This window comes from Budorcas taxicolor, chromosome 2 (genome assembly GCF_023091745.1).
Source record: "Budorcas taxicolor isolate Tak-1 chromosome 2, Takin1.1, whole genome shotgun sequence".
NCBI lineage: Eukaryota > Metazoa > Chordata > Mammalia > Artiodactyla > Bovidae > Budorcas > Budorcas taxicolor.
Genome location: NC_068911.1, coordinates 78870906 through 78889327, shown reverse-complemented (window position 1 = coordinate 78889327; position 18422 = coordinate 78870906). Strand labels below are relative to the sequence as shown.

The 18422-nt window shown below is 37.4% G+C and overlaps 1 protein-coding gene across 1 annotated transcript in view; it reads left to right on the top strand.

Annotated features, from left to right (window-relative positions):
• SLC4A10 (solute carrier family 4 member 10) overlaps positions 1-9987 on the top strand; it is a 236428-nt gene extending 226441 nt beyond the window's left edge. Inside the window, exons 24-26 of the mRNA XM_052663982.1 lie at positions 1551-1618; positions 4187-4303; positions 9921-9987. Of these exons, the coding sequence (XP_052519942.1) occupies positions 1551-1618; positions 4187-4303; positions 9921-9987 (252 nt within the window). The remainder of the gene's footprint in view (positions 1-1550; positions 1619-4186; positions 4304-9920) is intronic.
• The last annotated feature ends 8435 nt before the right edge of the window (positions 9988-18422 follow it).

Below are 18422 nucleotides of genomic sequence, written 5' to 3'. Positions count from 1 at the left end.
CTTCCTTCTTCTCTCTCTTCAGTTCCCAGTTTGGTCAGGAAAGTGACCTAGCTCTTCATCTCTCCACAACTTAAAATTTCATTTCTGGAGTTAGGGCCAATAATTCTAACAGTTTTAAATGGCCCCAAATAGTTCTCTAAACTTGAACATTCCTAATTAACCCATTTGAAAATAAATGTATGAAATAGGAGCTATAATCTGTAGCTACTACATTTAATTTTTGGTACATGGAAAAAGGCTAATGATAACATTATTGCAAATTAAACTAGGGTGTTTCAGTGCTACATAAGTTTATCTTCATCCCAAAGATATACTTTTAAAACATTTGTTGTTCAATTGCTAAGTTATGTCTGACTCTTTGTGACCCCATGAACTTCAGCACATCAGGCTTCCCTGTCCCTCACTATCTTTTGGAGTTTGCCCAAACTCATGTTCATTGAGTCTGTGATGCCATCCAACCATCTCATCCTCTGCTGCCTTCTTCTCCTCTTATGTTCAATCTTTCCCAGCATCAGGGTCTTTTCTAATGAGTCAGCTCTTCTCGTCAGGAAGCCAAGGTATCAGAGCTTCAGCTTCAGCATCAGTCCTTCCAATGAATATTCAGGATTGATTTCCTTTAGGATTAACTGATTTGGTCTCCTTGCTGTCCAAGGGACTCTCAAGAGTTTTTTCCAACACCACAGTTTGAAAGCATCAATTCTTTGGCACTCGGCCTTCTTTATGGTCCAACTCTCACATCCATACATGACTACTAGAAAAACTATAACTTTGACTATATGGACTTTATATATGAAGAAATGAATATATGAAGCATTTCTACCCTTTGGAGAAGGGTGGACTATTGCACTGAAGAAGAAATCTGAGGCCTAAAACAAAAGCGTATAATGAGTCTTAAGTGGAAAGCACTCCTGTGTTCTGGTCCATACAGGGGCTTCTACTTCTCCATATCATCTACTGTCTGTTACCAAGTCTCTAGAGCAATGGTCCTCAGACCAGTGTGGTCTTCTGACCAGCATAATCAACATCACCCAAGACGTGTACTTAGGCCCTACTCCAAGTCTACTGAATCAGACTCTGGAGGTACAGCCCAGTAATCTATATGTTTAATAAACCTTCCAGGTGATTCTGGTGTAAACAAAAGTTTGAGAACCACTGCTCTATTAAATACGTCTCTTGTTGCTTTCTAATGGAGCATTCTGGGACTGTAATTTCAACTTTACAATAATGAAAATGATTACCAATACATTTGTCCTTGTAAAATTTAGATTTTTGTTTTAATCTGCTTGGAAATTAACCATATTTTATATTGAATGACATGAAGGAGATTGTTGTTAGCATTTAAATTGCTTTGTGGTATGAGACTCTCATTAATTACCTGTTCTTGGTAGCTGATACTTTATTGAAAGGACCTGTGCTAGCATTAATAAATGCAAACAAAGTGGAAGGTTCTGAGGTTAATGAGATAGTGAAATATTAATTTCTGTTTCTTCTTTAATGTAAAATGGAGGCTCATCAGATTCACATTGTATATTTTACATTTGTCTTTCCAGGAAGAACAAAGTATGCTAGCTATGGAAGAGGAGGGCACAGTACAGCTCCCACTGGAAGGGCACTATAGGTAAGATATAAATGTGAAAACACACCACCTGGAGTAATTAATATGTTGTTATATACACTACTTGAGAATTTCATGTGTGTGGATTCCTACTGAGGTTTGTTGAAATTGTGTTAGAGTGGAAAGAACTAAAACTGGGTGTTCGATTATCCTGCCCCAGTTCTGCCACTAGAAGCCGTGTGACTCTGGCTAAGTAGCTTAGAATGAAGTGAGGTGGGAAACTGTTCTCTTAGGTCTCGTATTTTATAATGAGCATGAAAGTTCTTGCGTATTCTCTTAAAGTAGCACCTGAAGACAGATCAGTCAGTATTCAGTTCTGGAATAAATGAGTTAGGTATTCACTAAAGCCATCACATGTAAATGTTTGAACTCTGGGAAAAACATAGGATTTACCCCTACTGAAAGACACTTCCAAAGAGATAATCTATTTCCTGAATTGAAGGATTCAGTTATACTAGTAATTTTAGGAAATATTTATGTAACTCTCCAAAATATGCTAATCTTCTTCATGTGCAGAGACATAGCAAAAAAAGCAAACTTCTCTAAGTTATAATAAAAAATGTTTGAAAGTATTTGGCAAAAAATTATATATATATGATCCCAAAGTGCTTAAGGATAATTTAGGGCCATGCCAAGAAAAAAAGCATAGAAGGCTTTTGACTAAGGAGGGAATCTTTCATAGCTTTAAAAAAATAGGAGTGGATCTTCAGGGTCTGACTGTCAGATCATATTTCCTAGAAAAAATACACTTATCATCTACCACTTCAGAGTGAGCACAAGTACAGAAGACGTTTTTCCCTTTCTCTCTCTTTCTTTTTTTAAAATAATATTTAAGTTTTAAAATCCTGTTGATTGTTTAGTTGAATCAGCATATTCTCAAATGTATTCTATAGAAATCTGCCTAGTTTCCTATGGTACCCCTCTTAAAAGGATTTTGTGGTTTAATAAGTCTGAAAAATGTTCTATACCACATTCCAGTTTAGAGTTTCACAATGCACATTGGCATGTTAAAGAATCTAACCTATACTGGCATTTTTTTTTAAAAAGTTTAATTTTGTTTTAGCCAGCATTTTTAAAACTCTTTTGCTCACAAGACTCTTTCTCACATAATATTATGAAAAACTTGTATTCTCCATGACTCTTTTGGAAGCTAGTTGATCTCATTCTTTGTTACCAAGGGCTGAATTAATGAGACATATTAAGGAAGACAGATTAGGATGTCCAGATTAGGAAGGAAGGAGTCTGTGAGAACTGTTTTGCTCCAGACTCTCAGTGTTCCTCTTAAAAATTTAATTTGTTGCCCTCTTGTGAATGTTCACAATGAGGGGTATGAGAGGTCAGTTTAGGATTTCTGTAGAACATGACTTTTTCCATAGCAGAGTATCATTTTTACCTGTGGTAGAAAAGAGTACTGATTTCTCACGCAATGACACTTTATTTGGCTTGGCCTGTGTTTTATCTCTGTTGATATTTGGTTGCCTTTCTGGCCCTGGGAATGTTTTAGAGAGTTCTAAATGGACTTATAATTGGTGCAGTTTTAAAATGTAAAAAAAAAAAAAATGCATTCAGCATAATTACAGGTCCTAATATTACAGACTCCCCCAGCCACTGAATAAAATATTTGTTGAGTGGATATCAAACATCAGACTTTGTCTAGGTCATGGCGAAACAGCAGAGGACCAATGTTCAAGAATCCTTGTTCTCATGAAGCTTGCATTCAAGGAGAATAGAGGTGGGGGAGACAGAAAATACATAAATGAACAAGTAATATAATATATATTTCAAATGGTGAAAAATGAAACAAAAACACAAAGCAGAAAGAGGGATGAAGTTGCTACGGGGAGATGGAAACAGAAATTTCAAATAAAGCAGTCAACAAAGGCCTATTGGAGCAGGTGACATTTGAACTAAGAATGGAAAGGGTTATTTATATTTGGTTGGCAAAAATGTTTGCTTGGGTTTTTCCTTAAGTTATGGAAAAACCCTTACACACTTGCAGCCAAACCCATACCATGTAAAGGAACATTATAGGCAGAGGAAGAGAAGTACAAGACCATGAGGGAGCACCGAGCCTGTGGGGTCCCAGAACAGTCAGGAGGCCATTGCACTGTAGCTGGAGAGGAAAGAGCAGGGGGGTAATAGCAGAAGGTGAAGCTGCGGGGGGAGCAAGCAAGGGGCAGAGCCTCAGCCCCGTCCACTGGGCTCTTACTTTGAGTGGCTGGGAGCCAGTGTGGAGTCTGAGCAGAGGGGCGAAGTGCTATACTGGGCTATGGATACAGGGACAAGAGGCCCAGCAGCGGCCACGCAGAACCTGAACTCCGCCGTTGGGAAAGAACTAGGAAACCTGTACCCCAAACCAGTTTCTGTATAACTGGAATCTTTCATTTAGATTTTAATTTTTCATAGTTGTGAAATTGTTTGGAGAGAACAATTATTAATAATACTTAATTTTTAATTATCAAAAATTCTGCACAGAGGCATAATACTGTCCTATATTTAGTATCTATAGATAGATAACTGCAGTTTCTTATTTAATGTTTATTATCTCATTTTGGGTAAACTCCTATCTAGAGATGATCCATCTGTGATCAATATTTCTGATGAAATGTCAAAGACTGCCTTGTGGAGGAACCTTCTGATTACTGCCGATAACTCAAAAGATAAGGAGTCAAGCTTTCCTTCTAAAAGGTTTGAATTCTAAAATAATGTGAATTTGTACTGAACCCAGTCATTTAATGACATGACTCCATGAGCAAAAGAATAGTATTGGTTTCCATTTAACTTAGTTCTAAAATATTTCAGAAAATTAAAAGGTGGTTAGAAATTACAAAGATCCCATTTGTTGGTATGTTTTCAATATCTCCCTTTCAAATTAAAAGCTCACTCCAAAACTATGACAGTGGGGAGAAGTGGGGCTATAAATGAGTTTCAATGCAGGACATTTTTGGACATTCATTTTGGCCTACTCTTTGACAGTAGGATTTTAGTGTATTCCTTCATCATCCACTTCTTAGGACCCCCTTAGATGTCTGACCATATTTTGCATTCTCCTGTTGTTCTTTTTAAAACCCATATGGCACCTGCAATGGTAATTTTGTATTTAGTTTATTTCCAGTCCCTTATTCCAGCCCTGAAAAATCTTCCCTAACCTTTTTACCCCCAAACTTTCAGCTCCAGAAAGTTTTATGCATTTTTCTTCTCTGTATGCAAACATTACATACAACTCCTATAGCTGTGGATGACAGTTTTAAATGCATGAGGTGGGAAGAATGTGTTCTTAAATACCAAGAGTCATCACAGGATTTCCAAAATGCATTTTCCAGAATTTATAAGTAAGAGTTCAAACCATCTTGTCTTCTTAGATGTTGATCTGAAGAAAAATCTCTGTGTTATGCTAATATTTCTTATTAAGAGAGACTGAGGGATTTGGAACAGTGTTTAATTATTAATTTCCTTTATTTTTATGACCTTAAATTAACTTTTTCTACTTAATTTTTTATATTACATTTTTGTCATAAGCTCCCCTTCCTAATCACTCTAGAAGCTGATTTCCCAAAGGTAAGACCCTTTCCCTCAAACCTATTCCTTGGTTGCATTTCCTTTTGTTAAGTGGTGTCTTCTGGAAACCTGGTCAGCCTGTGTTCTTTGTGTGAGTTTTGGGGAGGCAAAAGGCATGGAGAGTCTTGGGCTTAGGTCCAGTATCAGACTGTTTACAGTGTTCCTGTAACTGCTCAGCTCCTTAAGAGAGTTTGCAACTTGAGTACTTTTTTCCCCCACATGACTTATACAAATGCATTGTATATAAATCAATAAATCTAATAGAGCTGTATTTTGTAATTCATCAGATTTCTATATTGGAAAAAGAAAATTTATCCCTTGAATTAAGAAATTGTAAAGCTGAGAGCTTCCATTTAACATGCCTCCAAAACTGCAAGCTTTATCTTCATGAGAATTATTTGGAAGCATGGTTTAGAAGAAGAAGCAACATTAAACTTAGAGACTGTCTCCTGTTGCTGGTTTTTTGTCACCCCAAAATGGCATGCTGCTTCAGTGTCATATCTATGTCAAACAGCAGTGGATGTGCAGAGAGCCTAGGGGTCTTCACCCCGTAAAGCTAGGGATTACTTCCAGTTATCTCTCTCTCTCTCCCTCTCTCTCCCCATCTCCCTCTTTCCCTCCTCAGATAGCTCCAACACTTGTTCCAAAAGTTACTTGAAAGTCTCTTTCAAAGACTTCTGGTCGATATTTTCTGTCTTTTAACAGGGCTTTAAAATCTTCATGTATTTCTTTGCTTGGCTCAAGTGGAAGTAATATTTTATTCTAAGCCATGCTTGATCTTCCTTTCCCAAAGATCCCTGCTGCAGTCTTATAGAGTCATCCTCGCAGTAACTCTGTTTTGTTAGAAGTCTTGGAAGAAAATCAGAGTCATGAGAAGCGTAGTTTCTCAAAAATATTGAAATATATGCTTGGGGACCCTTTCTCATTAAAAATATGGCATTTTTCTGATTTTTAAAAATGTGAACCCCAAGTTTATGAGTTCAAAATAAAATTCCAGGCATGAGAATATGTGGGAAATTTGAGGCAATCAAATTTAGAGATTGCTTTTCTTCCTGCAATATAGATGAAAATGCTTTCCCTATTTTCCTTTGGTTCAAGCAGCAGTTTTATGTCATGATATTTTAGGTACTCCTTAAAGTAAATGTCATGTGATGCTTTTCACCAGAAAAATTCAATTGTTTAAAATATCTATGTCAGATTACTTCTCACAGTAGATTAATTCTAGTGAACCATGTACCATGCTTAAAAGCAGATCCAATTTTAAATAGATCATCCTTTATATTTTCATATAACCACTTTTTTTTCTTATTCTTTGAACATATGTTCCCACTAGCATAAGATTCAAACTATTGTGGAATGAAAGTTTGCCCAGTTTTCTTTACCTTTAAATGTGATAAAAATCTGTAGCTTTCCATGTGATAAAATGTCTATTGGTTAGTGATTAATGTCTTCGTAACGGTGGAAACTGGCAGAAAGAGTGTGGCTTCTGGAAATCCTAAAACCACCAATACTAGTAACAGCAACACTCTCCCAAAGCCACTGCTCTCTCTTGGTATGTGTTGAAGGCACTGCAGTCTGATGACTAGGAACTGTAGGAATGCTATACCTGCTAGAGTTTCCACTGGCAAGAAAAGCCCTGAAGACCAGCCTCCCAGGGTCTGACTCTCGAGACCTAAGCTGGCTTCCCAGTGTCTCTGGCTCCCCAGCCCTAGCTGTTTCCCTCCTGTCCCCACTATAGGCCCTACTGCCTATCAGAGAAGCCCAGATACCTTCTTCTGAGTGGCAGAATATAGCAGTTATATTTTCTCCATTATTTCATTTACTTTACTTGTCTAAAAAAATTCATCCAGTTTAACTGAAAGAAGGATCCAAGAGCTGACTGTGGGCTCTACCACATCTGTGGGGTGTCTAATCTGATCCTAGCTCAACAGCGCTATGCAAACCTGTGACAAGCTCCTCCACAGCTTTTTTAAATGAACCGGTGAAGACCGGTCCCATTAAAAACCGCATTGACTCCGAGTAGGTGGGCAACTGCTCTGAAAAACTGACACCCAAGAGCAGCTTTTCTTGGGCAGGCACCTGGCAGCACTAGGTTTTGTTTTGGTGGCAGAGGTGGGGTCTAGGGACTCTCTCCCCGCTTTCCTCTGTCCCTCCACCCCACCTCCCTCTGTGTTGGGTGTTTCTTAATGCTGTTTTGCTAGGCCTCAGCCCTCTCATGACTGCTTGGTAAATGTTGTGTATATCAGCTATTATGGTGTCATTGACAAATAACAGTTTCATAGCTTGCCTGGCAGCATGAAGGTAGTGGGTCATGTTTTGCCCTTTCTTGAAATATGACTTCCTTATGTTTTGTCTCATCCATCTTGTGTCCCCTGGTCCTTATAGAGTACCTGGTATATAATAGATATGCAATATGTGTTTATTGTGGTAGCATGTAATAGATATGATATAAATTTAATACATACATCTAATGTATTTGTTACAATGGGAGTTTAGAATTGGTTGGCATCCTGAAAATGATGTAGCAAGGAATCGAGTAATAGCCATGCACTAAGAAGATTCAAGTCAATAATATTTTTCATGAAAGTCTTGAGTGAGTTTTAAAATTTTTACTTCACTGATGAAATCTGACCTGATACCAAAACTACTGGTTTTAAAGAGCAGGGTGGGCAGGGAAGGGGGAAGCCCAATCATTTAATTGGTTATTGTTTTGTCACAAACAACCAGTATGACCAAAGCAGGACATCAGAAGGAAGCATGTCTGTGAATTAAACTGACATTCTGAATGGCTTTTTTTTTTTTTTTTTTTGTGGCTAATGGTGCCGTGGGAGTTTGCTCATTTATCAAAAGGTTATGGAACATAGTGCACATGGGAATTGTGCAAGTGTAGAGACCAGCGTGTCTCCGTCTCCACAGTCTCCCATAGATAGAATGTGCTTTTCTATCTTTCAAAAGATAGGGCTCACTGGAATTGAGACGATTAGCCTCAGGATTCTGATATTCAGGCTGCAAGAAAATGAGAAGCCATTTAGTCCAAAACTAATTGACAGATGAGGAAACCAAGTCCCAGATAAATTAAATACCTAGTCCAAGGTCACATAGCTCCGTCTTCGCTCCCGGAACTGAATGTCGTCATCTGACTCTAAGCCCAGGGCTTCCTCCACTGCCCTGTGCTGCCCCTTTTCATTGGCTTTGTTTTCCAGAAGAGATAGGGAGTCAGGTAGTAGTACCCAGGGAAAAGTTAATTTGGAAAGTAGGGTAGCAGACACTTGTCATCTGAAAGGAACTTAAAGTAGAAGAAAGTGAGTCATGCAGATAGAGGAGTTAAAAATACAGAGTTAAGCCTCTCAACACATCATGTGCACACTGTCATCTTTTCTCATGGAAGGAGAAAAGAAAAGAGAAAAAGTTGCTTTGCTCTGACCTGTAAGGAGTGTGTGCTGTGAAGTGTGGCAGGCACAAACCCGGGTGCCATAGACACCCGCTCACACCAGCTCTCAGCGCTGGCAGCATGCCACAGATGGCAGAAGCTCCAGCACTTCTTACCTGATGGCGCCGGGTGGTGGTGACAACTGAGAAGGGCTGTTTCTAGCTTGAATTGGAGGAAAAAACAATTTAAAAAACACATTCTTAAAATGTGTCTAAGTTATTGACCACTAAGAAAGCTGCACAGGAAGCCCCGTAGGAGAACGGGGGTTTTAACTGTCACTTTTTTACTTGGAGGAGAGTTATATAAAACCAAGGGTTTCCCCACCATCAACCATTTCATAGTTACATTGAGCCAAAATTAGCACTAAAAATGTATGGGTTCTTGCAGCTGAGGGACCCAAAGGCCGACTGTGGGTTGCCCTCGAGTCAGCAGCAGGAGAGGCCGGGGAGAGGCCTCAGTGTGGGGCTCGCCTGTGCTGCACATGGTTGGGAAGGAGCCGAGCTGCCCTCTGGAGCATGTGCTCTTGGTGTGAGCTTCCTGTGTGTCAGCACCTTATTTGAATTTTGCATAAAAACTGTCAACTTGAGATTAGGTAAAGTATGTATTGGAAAAATATTTTTTAAAAAAATGAGCGAGTCACATTAACAGGTTGCCCATTGATAAAGTTAATTGGAGGATAGTTAAAACAGAAGCCACTTGGGAATGGGTTTGTTCCAAAAGGAGTGAGGTGAAACATGATTCCTCTAATGGACAGGAGGAGTTTGTGGGGAGATGGCATGGGTGTTTGGAGGGCAGTGTGCGGGGTGACCAGGTCCTCCAGACCAGCGGAGGCATGCCTGTTCCCCTAACACTGCAGTTCTCACGCAAGATCAGAATCCAGTCTGTTCACAAAGGACGCGGCACTTGCAGCAGGGCCCAGAAATACCTACTGCGACATCTCGTTTATGTCATTCATCGTACAGTGCTATCTTAAGACAGGGAGGGGCATGACTGGCATTTGCAACAATCATCAATGATTCATTTGGCCAAATGAGGACCATGGTATTAATCTTGCATGCTTTGGGGGCTGCTTTTAAAATGTCTGGTTTTGTTTTTTAGTTTCTGTGTTTTGAATTTTCCTTTTTCTGCAGTTCTTGGTTTCTACCTCACTGAGTGCAGAGGATTTTAATCGTTGTTATCTATTGATGCTTCACAGCATGAAAAAGCAATGCCTAAGGGCCCTTGTGGTCATTGAAATTGATGGGTTTTGTGTCTGAATGAGGTCTCCCAGGGGCCTCACTGGATTGAAGTAATACATTTCTCCTTTTTCCCCTGTAGCATTGAAAGCCGAAAAGAGAAGAAAGCTGACTCAGGGAAAGGTGTTGACAGGGAAACTTGTCTATGACTGATCTTCAGTTTATTTTTTACATATAGAAGAGAAGAGTGCCACAATTATTCATAAAACCGCTTTGATCATGTATTATAAATTCTGTCTTTCATCTCAAATCCACCTTCATACTGTAAGTAGTGCAATACTTGTTTCATTACTGTGTTTAAACTTCTGAACAGTGAGACACCCTTGTGAGCATATATAAAAGCTAATGCAAGAATCTCTGTGTTCCTTGCTGTATTTTAGACATTTGTAAACACTAGATTCTCATTGTCAGTTTTACGAGAGCAATAGCTTTCTTAAAGAGATAAGTCATATTTACCTAGTTTGTATTTTCCTACTTAGGGACCCGAAGATACCTGATAATTTCATTCAGAAGAATTTTGGAAGGTAGTCTTACTTTTTATTTTTTATAGCTTAGCATTAGTGACTTATTTCAAAATACCCAAATCAAAAAGTTAGTTTGAAAGCATTTTTAATAATTGTATTTATGCATTTCCTTGATTTAATATGATATTTAATACTTAAGAATTTATACGTAACTAAAACTTAAAGTCATTTTGGAAAATATATATGGAAACCTATTCACAACTTGTTTAAAAGAATCAGATACTAATGCAAAGAACCAAGTAGTATTTGCTTAATATTCAAGTTTTGATTACATGATCAAATACTAAGCTTGTATGAAATGCTTTAGAAAAACTTTGTAGGTTTTGTGAAATTTTCAATATAAATCTTTATCAGAAATATATTGTTAAATTTATCTCCCATTGACAACAAGTCTTTTTCCAAATAAGCCTATTATATACATACTTATGGAATGCCACGTGGTGAGTCATTGTATGTGAAATTCCATTCCTGTACATTTATTCCACTTCTAAAGGTCATAGACTGCTTAATGCTGCCTCTGAATCATGTTCTAATGTTAGACTGATGGTCTCCAATTGTTTTTTCTGCAGAGCTCTTTTCCACTTCTTAACTAAATGCATGTTGTAGAAAAATAATCTTTTAAATGAAAATCTCAGATTCTGTTTGAGAAGCTTCTATAGATATTTCAGTCTATATGAAATAATTCATCTTTGCTGAGTTTATACAAGAGGAAGGAAAATATAGAATTTTTGAGTAATGTGAATAAAGACGAAATCTCACAGTGCTCTTGTTTCTTAAGAATTACCGATGATCATCAACCTTATAATCTTCAATGTCTAGCTTAGCAATAATTCAGAGCCTTGTAGCTTTTCCAAACTATTTGTTAATATTCTGAGTATAAATGTACATGAAAGTGAAAAAAAAAACACAAATCCTTTTGTGATTAAGCTTATGAAGGAAATAAACAACAGGGCCTCCACTAGGTTCAACATTTTGATACCTTCTGTAAAATTCCCCTTGCAGTTTTTCAAGGAGCCATTTCTTCAATGGAGCATAAGCCTAAAAAATATAAGAAGAGTTTGTAGTTAATAAAGTCTGTGTTTATAAACGCCAAGGAAAAACTACAGAAACTTTCCATTCCAAATTCATTGCCTTTGTGTATTTTCTAATACAGACACTAGATGTAAACATTCCCATTGTTTGATGAGTTAGACTAGCTGTACCTGTCAGTCAGTCCCCAAAGCAGCCTTCTAGTGTTTTAATATATTAATAACTATTCTGTTTAAGATGATCATAGTGAATTAAAATCTTCACATGATCACCTATTTGAATAAGCACTCATATCCAATGAAATTCTGTATTTCTGAGTACTTTTATAGTCATTTTGTTCTTGTGTGAATTTTAATGCTATCCCTATGTTAACCTTAATATTTTGAAATCATATAAAATATAAGAAAAGCATAGTGTTATATATTTCCTCCTAATTTCAGATTCCTGGTCAAAATTATTGAATATCTTGAATGTAATTTATTGCAAAGTTTAAGTAATGTGTAAATGTGACTAGGATATTGTGTTTTTCACAACTAAGACATGTTATGTGGAAATAAATATTTATCCTAACTAATTTCCTTGCACATTTTAAATTGTGGTGCAGAGTGTCTTGTCTTTTTTCCATTAGTGTTAATCAGTAAATCAATGTAGAACATTTTGAACATAATATTTAAATTTAGACACAAGTAATGATGTTAAGAAAACTGGGTGGTGTAGATGTTTCAAGAGTATTGAAACAATTTGAACTTCATGAACAAACTATGACGAGAGCTATATTAGGATGTACCTCTTCATTTTCCCAGAAAGCAGTGACTTAGATACAAATGGCATTGTACTCATTACTAGTAAAATCTTCCAAGATCATTAGTATGGTTTCCCATCATTGAAACTCTTTAGACTTCTGTTTTTAACCCTCTTGGGAAAAGCATTTCTTAAAACTTTCATCCTCATTTTTTACAGTAGTTCAGATGGTGTCACTGTTCTTTTGTAGTGATCTGGCAATACGTTATGGAGGTAACTGCGTTCAGGACTCTAATGTACTGGTTAGTAGTTTTTTCTTGACTTATGAATTGACTTTGTAACTGCTATCACTTAACAGCCTTCAATACTGGGAAGTTTTCTCCTAAATAAAATTTGAGTATCTCCTTGTAGGTTAGCATGATGGAAACTCTCCAGTGATGATTCACTAGCAACTTGTATTTAAAGACAATCCCTAGATCTTTCAGGACTTTTCTTGGCTCTTAAATGTGTGACTCAGTTTTTTTCTTTTTTTTCCACCAATCTACCTCTGTTTCTATTTAACTTTAGCCTGTTTGCTCTTAGATGAAGGACTATTTTACTATCATTGCAAGAATGCTCTCCAAATTTTCCTGTATATCTCTCTCACATATTCATACAATGAAATGAGATTATAACCATTTGAAAAATTTATGAGAGTAATTTGGGTAATATGATGATTCACTAATATCTACTTTGAAAGGCTACTTGTAATCAGCCCCCTTGAAGAAACCCCAATGTTCAAGGATTACTCAAAATACTTTTAGAGAGATCCTTGGGAGTTTTCCTTAGAAAATTGTAGCTCATGGACACAACTGTCACTTCATTACAGTTTCTATTGGTATATTAGCCACTACTTTCTGTGCTGGAACTTTGAAAATAGGACCGTGATCCTTTCTTCTAAGGGCAAGGTAGACACGTAGCTTTAACATAATGTGATGTGTACAGAGTTGGTTGTACAATAAAAGCAATGAATAACTCAAGGATGGAATTTTGAGTATGGCAAACTTTGAAGAAAATGTTATATGAGGTAAAATATGAATTAGGATGGTAATGGGGAAAGAAACCTACTCCAAGAACTGCAGTGATTCTCAAACATGTCAGTATTGAAAACAATAAAATTAAAAAGTAAATATATACGGTAATTCAGAAGCCTGACATACTTGATAATATAGGATTTTGGGGACTCAGCAGACAGCCCAATATGGTGGAATGTTAGGAGACTAGTGGGGACCCCTATGAAAAGGTAGGAACACAAGTTGGAGACATTATAAATGTTGTTAAATTCTATATTAGGATATTTCAACTTCATCCATTAAGAGTTTTGAGTAATGAAGAGGCATGCATTTTAGGAAAGATTAGTCTGGCAGCATGATCGGAAACATAATGGGGAAAAAGTTAATCCTGTACCCAGGGTGACTCTCAGAGACTCAAACCAAACTCTATCTATCAGTGGTCTATAAACTTGTATTATGATTGAAGCCAAACAGGCTGAAGCATATACTGTAGGTACTTAATAAGCAACTCCAGGCCCAAGAACTTCATGATACATACTTTCACATAGAGTATTCCTTTATATAATGTGTTTGGGGTTGTATTTTTTTTTTTTAATGTTCAGAAAAACATGGTATCAACGGTAATCCTGAGACAATTTAAAAAAATCTAAGTGTGAAACAAAATTCAGCTAGGGGCAGGCTCATGTGAGTCCAGATCCCCACTGCTTACCTTTTGATCCCACATTCCTCATCCACTCTTCCCATAGGCTTAGCTTTGGATTTATGTATTTTTACCTTCTGGTGTGTGTAGAATTATAGATTTCTTCCATTTGCTTATAAGCTCCCTAAAGGTAAGAAGTGTTTTATCCCTTCTTAGCAATTCTCTAGAACCTAGCTCCTCCTGTGCTTTGCTATTTATTCAGCCAGCAAAGGCTGTAGACAGAATCGTAAGTAAAATACATCAGAAGATGTGGCTTCTTCGTTTATTAAGAATGATTAAAGCTCCATAAAGGATTCTCACTGACATGGCAGCACTGGAAGAAAAGCAAATGCTCACTGAGAAACTTCATGTGCCCTACACCTGTGGACACTAGACACCTATGGGGAAAACTGGTGTAAACCATGAAATCATCTAACCAGGCATAGTGCATAAACCTTCACAACAAGGCGATTGCTATGGAAGGTAGGCATTCTGGTGTCTCTTTCAAATTAAGTAGCTGGGCTTCAAAGAGGCTGAATAATGTTCTTTAAAATGTTCCTCACTGTGAGTGTCCCTGCTGAGATTGTAGTGCGAATCTGTCTAGCCTAGACTGGAGTGCACTGACCGCCCAGCAGGAGGCGCGATGTGACCGCCTTCCTCCTTAACCAGACAGTCATTCAGGTTCATGCAACCAGCACCGGGTTGAATAATATTTCTTCTCCACGTTACATTTTCCTTGTCACTCATCTTTCTGCGATTAACACTCGAAACCAAACCTAATCAATGAAAAGACTTTTTTCCTCACAAGTCACTAATATTGTGACTTTGGATGTGCTCAGTCGCTCAGTCATATCTGGCTCTTTGCGGCCCCATGGACTGTAGCCCGCCTGGCTGCTCTGCCCATGGAACTCTCCAGGCAAGAACACTGGAGTGGGGTGCCATTTCTTACTCCAGGGGATCTTTCTGACCCAGGGATCAAACTCGGGTCTCTTGAGTATGAAAAGGAACACACTTAACACAGAATGGGACACACAGCCCTACAGAGGGTTTAGAGGACTGACACAAGAGACCATGCACATCTGCCAGAAAGTTCAACAAATAAGGTCAGAGGATGCTGTAGAAAACCCAATAACCCTATGACCAGGGGTGAGTTACGCACCGTAAGTCAGCATAACCCTGCCATGCACGGGCAAAACTTATTGGAATAACTAGAGTTTTCATTAAGTCACACTTTTCATTATACATGCCTTTTAAATAATCTGACCAATTGGGGGTGACTGTTCAGATGAAAGATTATTTAGAATAAGAATTTTGATTGAGTTTACTGGAGATTAATTCCAGAAAAACCACTGTCAATTTAGCAGTAAGAAAATTACCTTTCTTTTTATTAATTCAAAGTTTTGAGTTTAAATATTAATCCTGTCACAGAAAGGTGACATTCAGAAAGATGATACATTTCTCTGAGCATGACATTGGTCTTATTAATACCGTGCTCTGAGCTTTTCCTACTGGTAGTGACATTATGCTTTACTACTCACATTCATCTCTCACTCTCAACCGTCTGGATCCCTCAGACATATCCTGAATACACACTCCAGATCTTGCAGGATGTATATAAAAATGCTCTCGGACACTGCTGAAAGAACCGTCACAAAATTGGAACCACAAGATCCTCTTACTTTACTCTGAAGAAACCCATTCTTTTTTTTTTTTTCATTTGTTGTTCATTCGCTCAGTCGTGTCCGACTCTTTGTGACCCCATGGACTGCAGCACACCAGGCTTCCCTGTCCTTCATTATCTCTCTGAGCTTGCTCAAACTCATGTGCATTGAGCCAGTGATGCCATCCAACCATCTCATCCTCTGTCGCCCCCTTCTCCTCCTGCCCTCTATCTTTTCCAGCATCAGGGTCTTTTCCAGTGAGTTGGCTCTTTGCATCAGGTGGCCAAAATACTGGAGCTTCAACTTCAGCATCAGTCCTTCCAATGAATAATCAGGGTTGATTTCCTTTAGGGTTGACTGATTTTTTTTTTCGTTTATTCGATCTTAAATATTGTACAAATGTAATAGTCTCATAAACTATTCTCACATCAACTTAGAGCAAAAGCAACAAACGCCAAGTGGTGAAACTGGTAGCCTTAGTGACCACCTGCAGATAAGAAATACTCAGAATGACATATAGCCTGATGTGATCACTGAGCTTCATGGTGGTGGGCTAGAGTCATCAGGATGCACCGAATTATGGTCTATGCTGATTATTTAAGAAAGTTTGAAGGTGTGTAATCATTTTTAGCAGAGTTTCCAACAAAAAAAAAGTTCAAAAATAATTTTAAAAAGTGATTTTGTAAAAATCTTGGTCAAAACTTTAAGAAGAAACACTGTATCCATAGAAGAGATGTGACCATTTCCTCCTTCCTTTGGGATGTACGTTCCTGGGTGCTGTTGTGGTCTAACAGGTTGCTTATGAAGGCATCTTATCATCCAGGTACCTGTGGAGGCTGCAACAGTCAAAGGCAAGCAAGTCTGCATATCTTACTGGCATGACTAGTTCTGTGTGTTACAAATATACCCTCAGATTGTCTGTCTCTTATTTGTCAATTTAACTTCCTTTCCCAAAAAACTCATCCAAAAATTTTACTGGAGAGTAAAACTGTCTTATGAGGGTCAGATGAAATTTACTTTAACTTCAAGCACATTATCACCATTTGTAACTCTCATTATGTGAAAAGTATGTGCTGGGATTTTTAAAATTATCTCTGGGCTCCATAGAAAACATGGAGCATGTTTTGAAACTAAAGAAACAATAAATTCATAGAGTTTTGATATTCAGTACTTGTACACTATCAGATATTATGCAATGGTCTTAATATCTTTATAGCATCTAATATTATACAATATATACGGTTGTAAAATGATCTTATTAGTATCTAAACAATATCTGATATTGTACTATATCCAGTTTCAATTAACGTAAAAGGAGAATTTCTACTTACTTTGCTTTTCTGATTACTAAATTCAGTCTGGGATGTGAACATGTAACCTATGATTTCTGTTTCTGGATACAGAACTCTACAAAGATTGGTCTCACTACTCATGATGAATGAACCCTATTATTAGAATTATGACAAGAACCCTATAGGTTTGAGGGTAGACTTATGGTTCCAAATGAATGAATAATATATGAGACTTAATTAAGAAGAAACCACTCAATTCCATTTTCTGAAAATACAGTTGAAACAATTTCAGAATCTTCTGTCCATTCCTATACATGACTCACCAGTCTCATATTGAACTGATAAATTTTTTTCTAATTCTTCTATTTAGATTTTTGTGCTGTAGCTCATCCTGTCTGGGACAACTTTTTCTAACTATGTTTGAGTTTATAAAATCAATTGTTAAAAATGAGGCCATTTTACAAATAATTGAACAAAAATATTATGTGTTCTCATTTGTTGAGACTTTGCTAGACTAAATTCAGCATCTTAAATCTATGGTTTCATTAATATAGTTACATCAACCAAAAATAATTAGTTAAACACTTAAGTTGTTGACTTTTTTAAACTTCCACTAAGCCATCTGGGCTATCAAGATGATATTTTTGATATTATGTGCCTCATCATAGTTCTCTGGAATGAAAGTATAAATTAGATGCTACGTAAATAACCAAAATTACTTTAAGTTGACTTTTTAAAAGCTTATATATAAGTATGATAACAAATTATATATAGAGAGATATTAGATTAAAACCCTATGAACTGCTTAATTTAGCACATTTCTTTGTATCTGTTTCTTACAAAAGCTGAACCCTCTCCATGTTTACAAGGCAGTTTGGGATAACAAGCAAAATAAACAAGAGCCTTTCTGGGTAAGCATGTCCATATGCCAATACAGTTTAGGTCTGATTCAAGACACAAAACACCTCTGAAAAAATGAAGGCACATTTATTACTGACCAGGAGATATTCCACAGTATATAGAATGGGAATCATATTATATACATTTGTAGCTTATTTTCAATTTTTAAAAACAAGTCCAAGAAAGTTAAAATATTCTTTTTAATTAGATGCTCAAAGAAATGAAATAAGAAAAACTGATGCAAAGACTCCTTCAAGTTAGGATTTGCAATACAAATATTTTCATATCTTAACAGGGCAAGCTGATGTGTTCACATCTCCCTTCCAAGCTGCTTCTCTCACTAGGAAACATCAGTATTTTAAAAGCACATTTACAATGCTTTCCCATCACCCTTTCTGTGTTTTTGTAGCACCTATAGCCATAACTGGCACCTGGGGGCCTTGCATTGTTGGCAGTTTCCCTCTCATTTCTTTGGAGTCTATTCAACTGCTGTGGTTTTACTCAGAAGTCAGTGCTTTGCATATATGATTTCCTGAGACTGTTTGAATGGTCTTTCTCAGAAAACTGTGCCAGTTTGGCTGTGAACAGCTCTTCTCGGAGGAGCTGACAGTAGCCTGGTTGGGTCAGCAGGCTTGGACTGGGGTTCACAGCCTTGCCCTGCCAGCTTCTCTCCCTAACCCCTCTTTTCTTACCCCTGCCTTAGTGA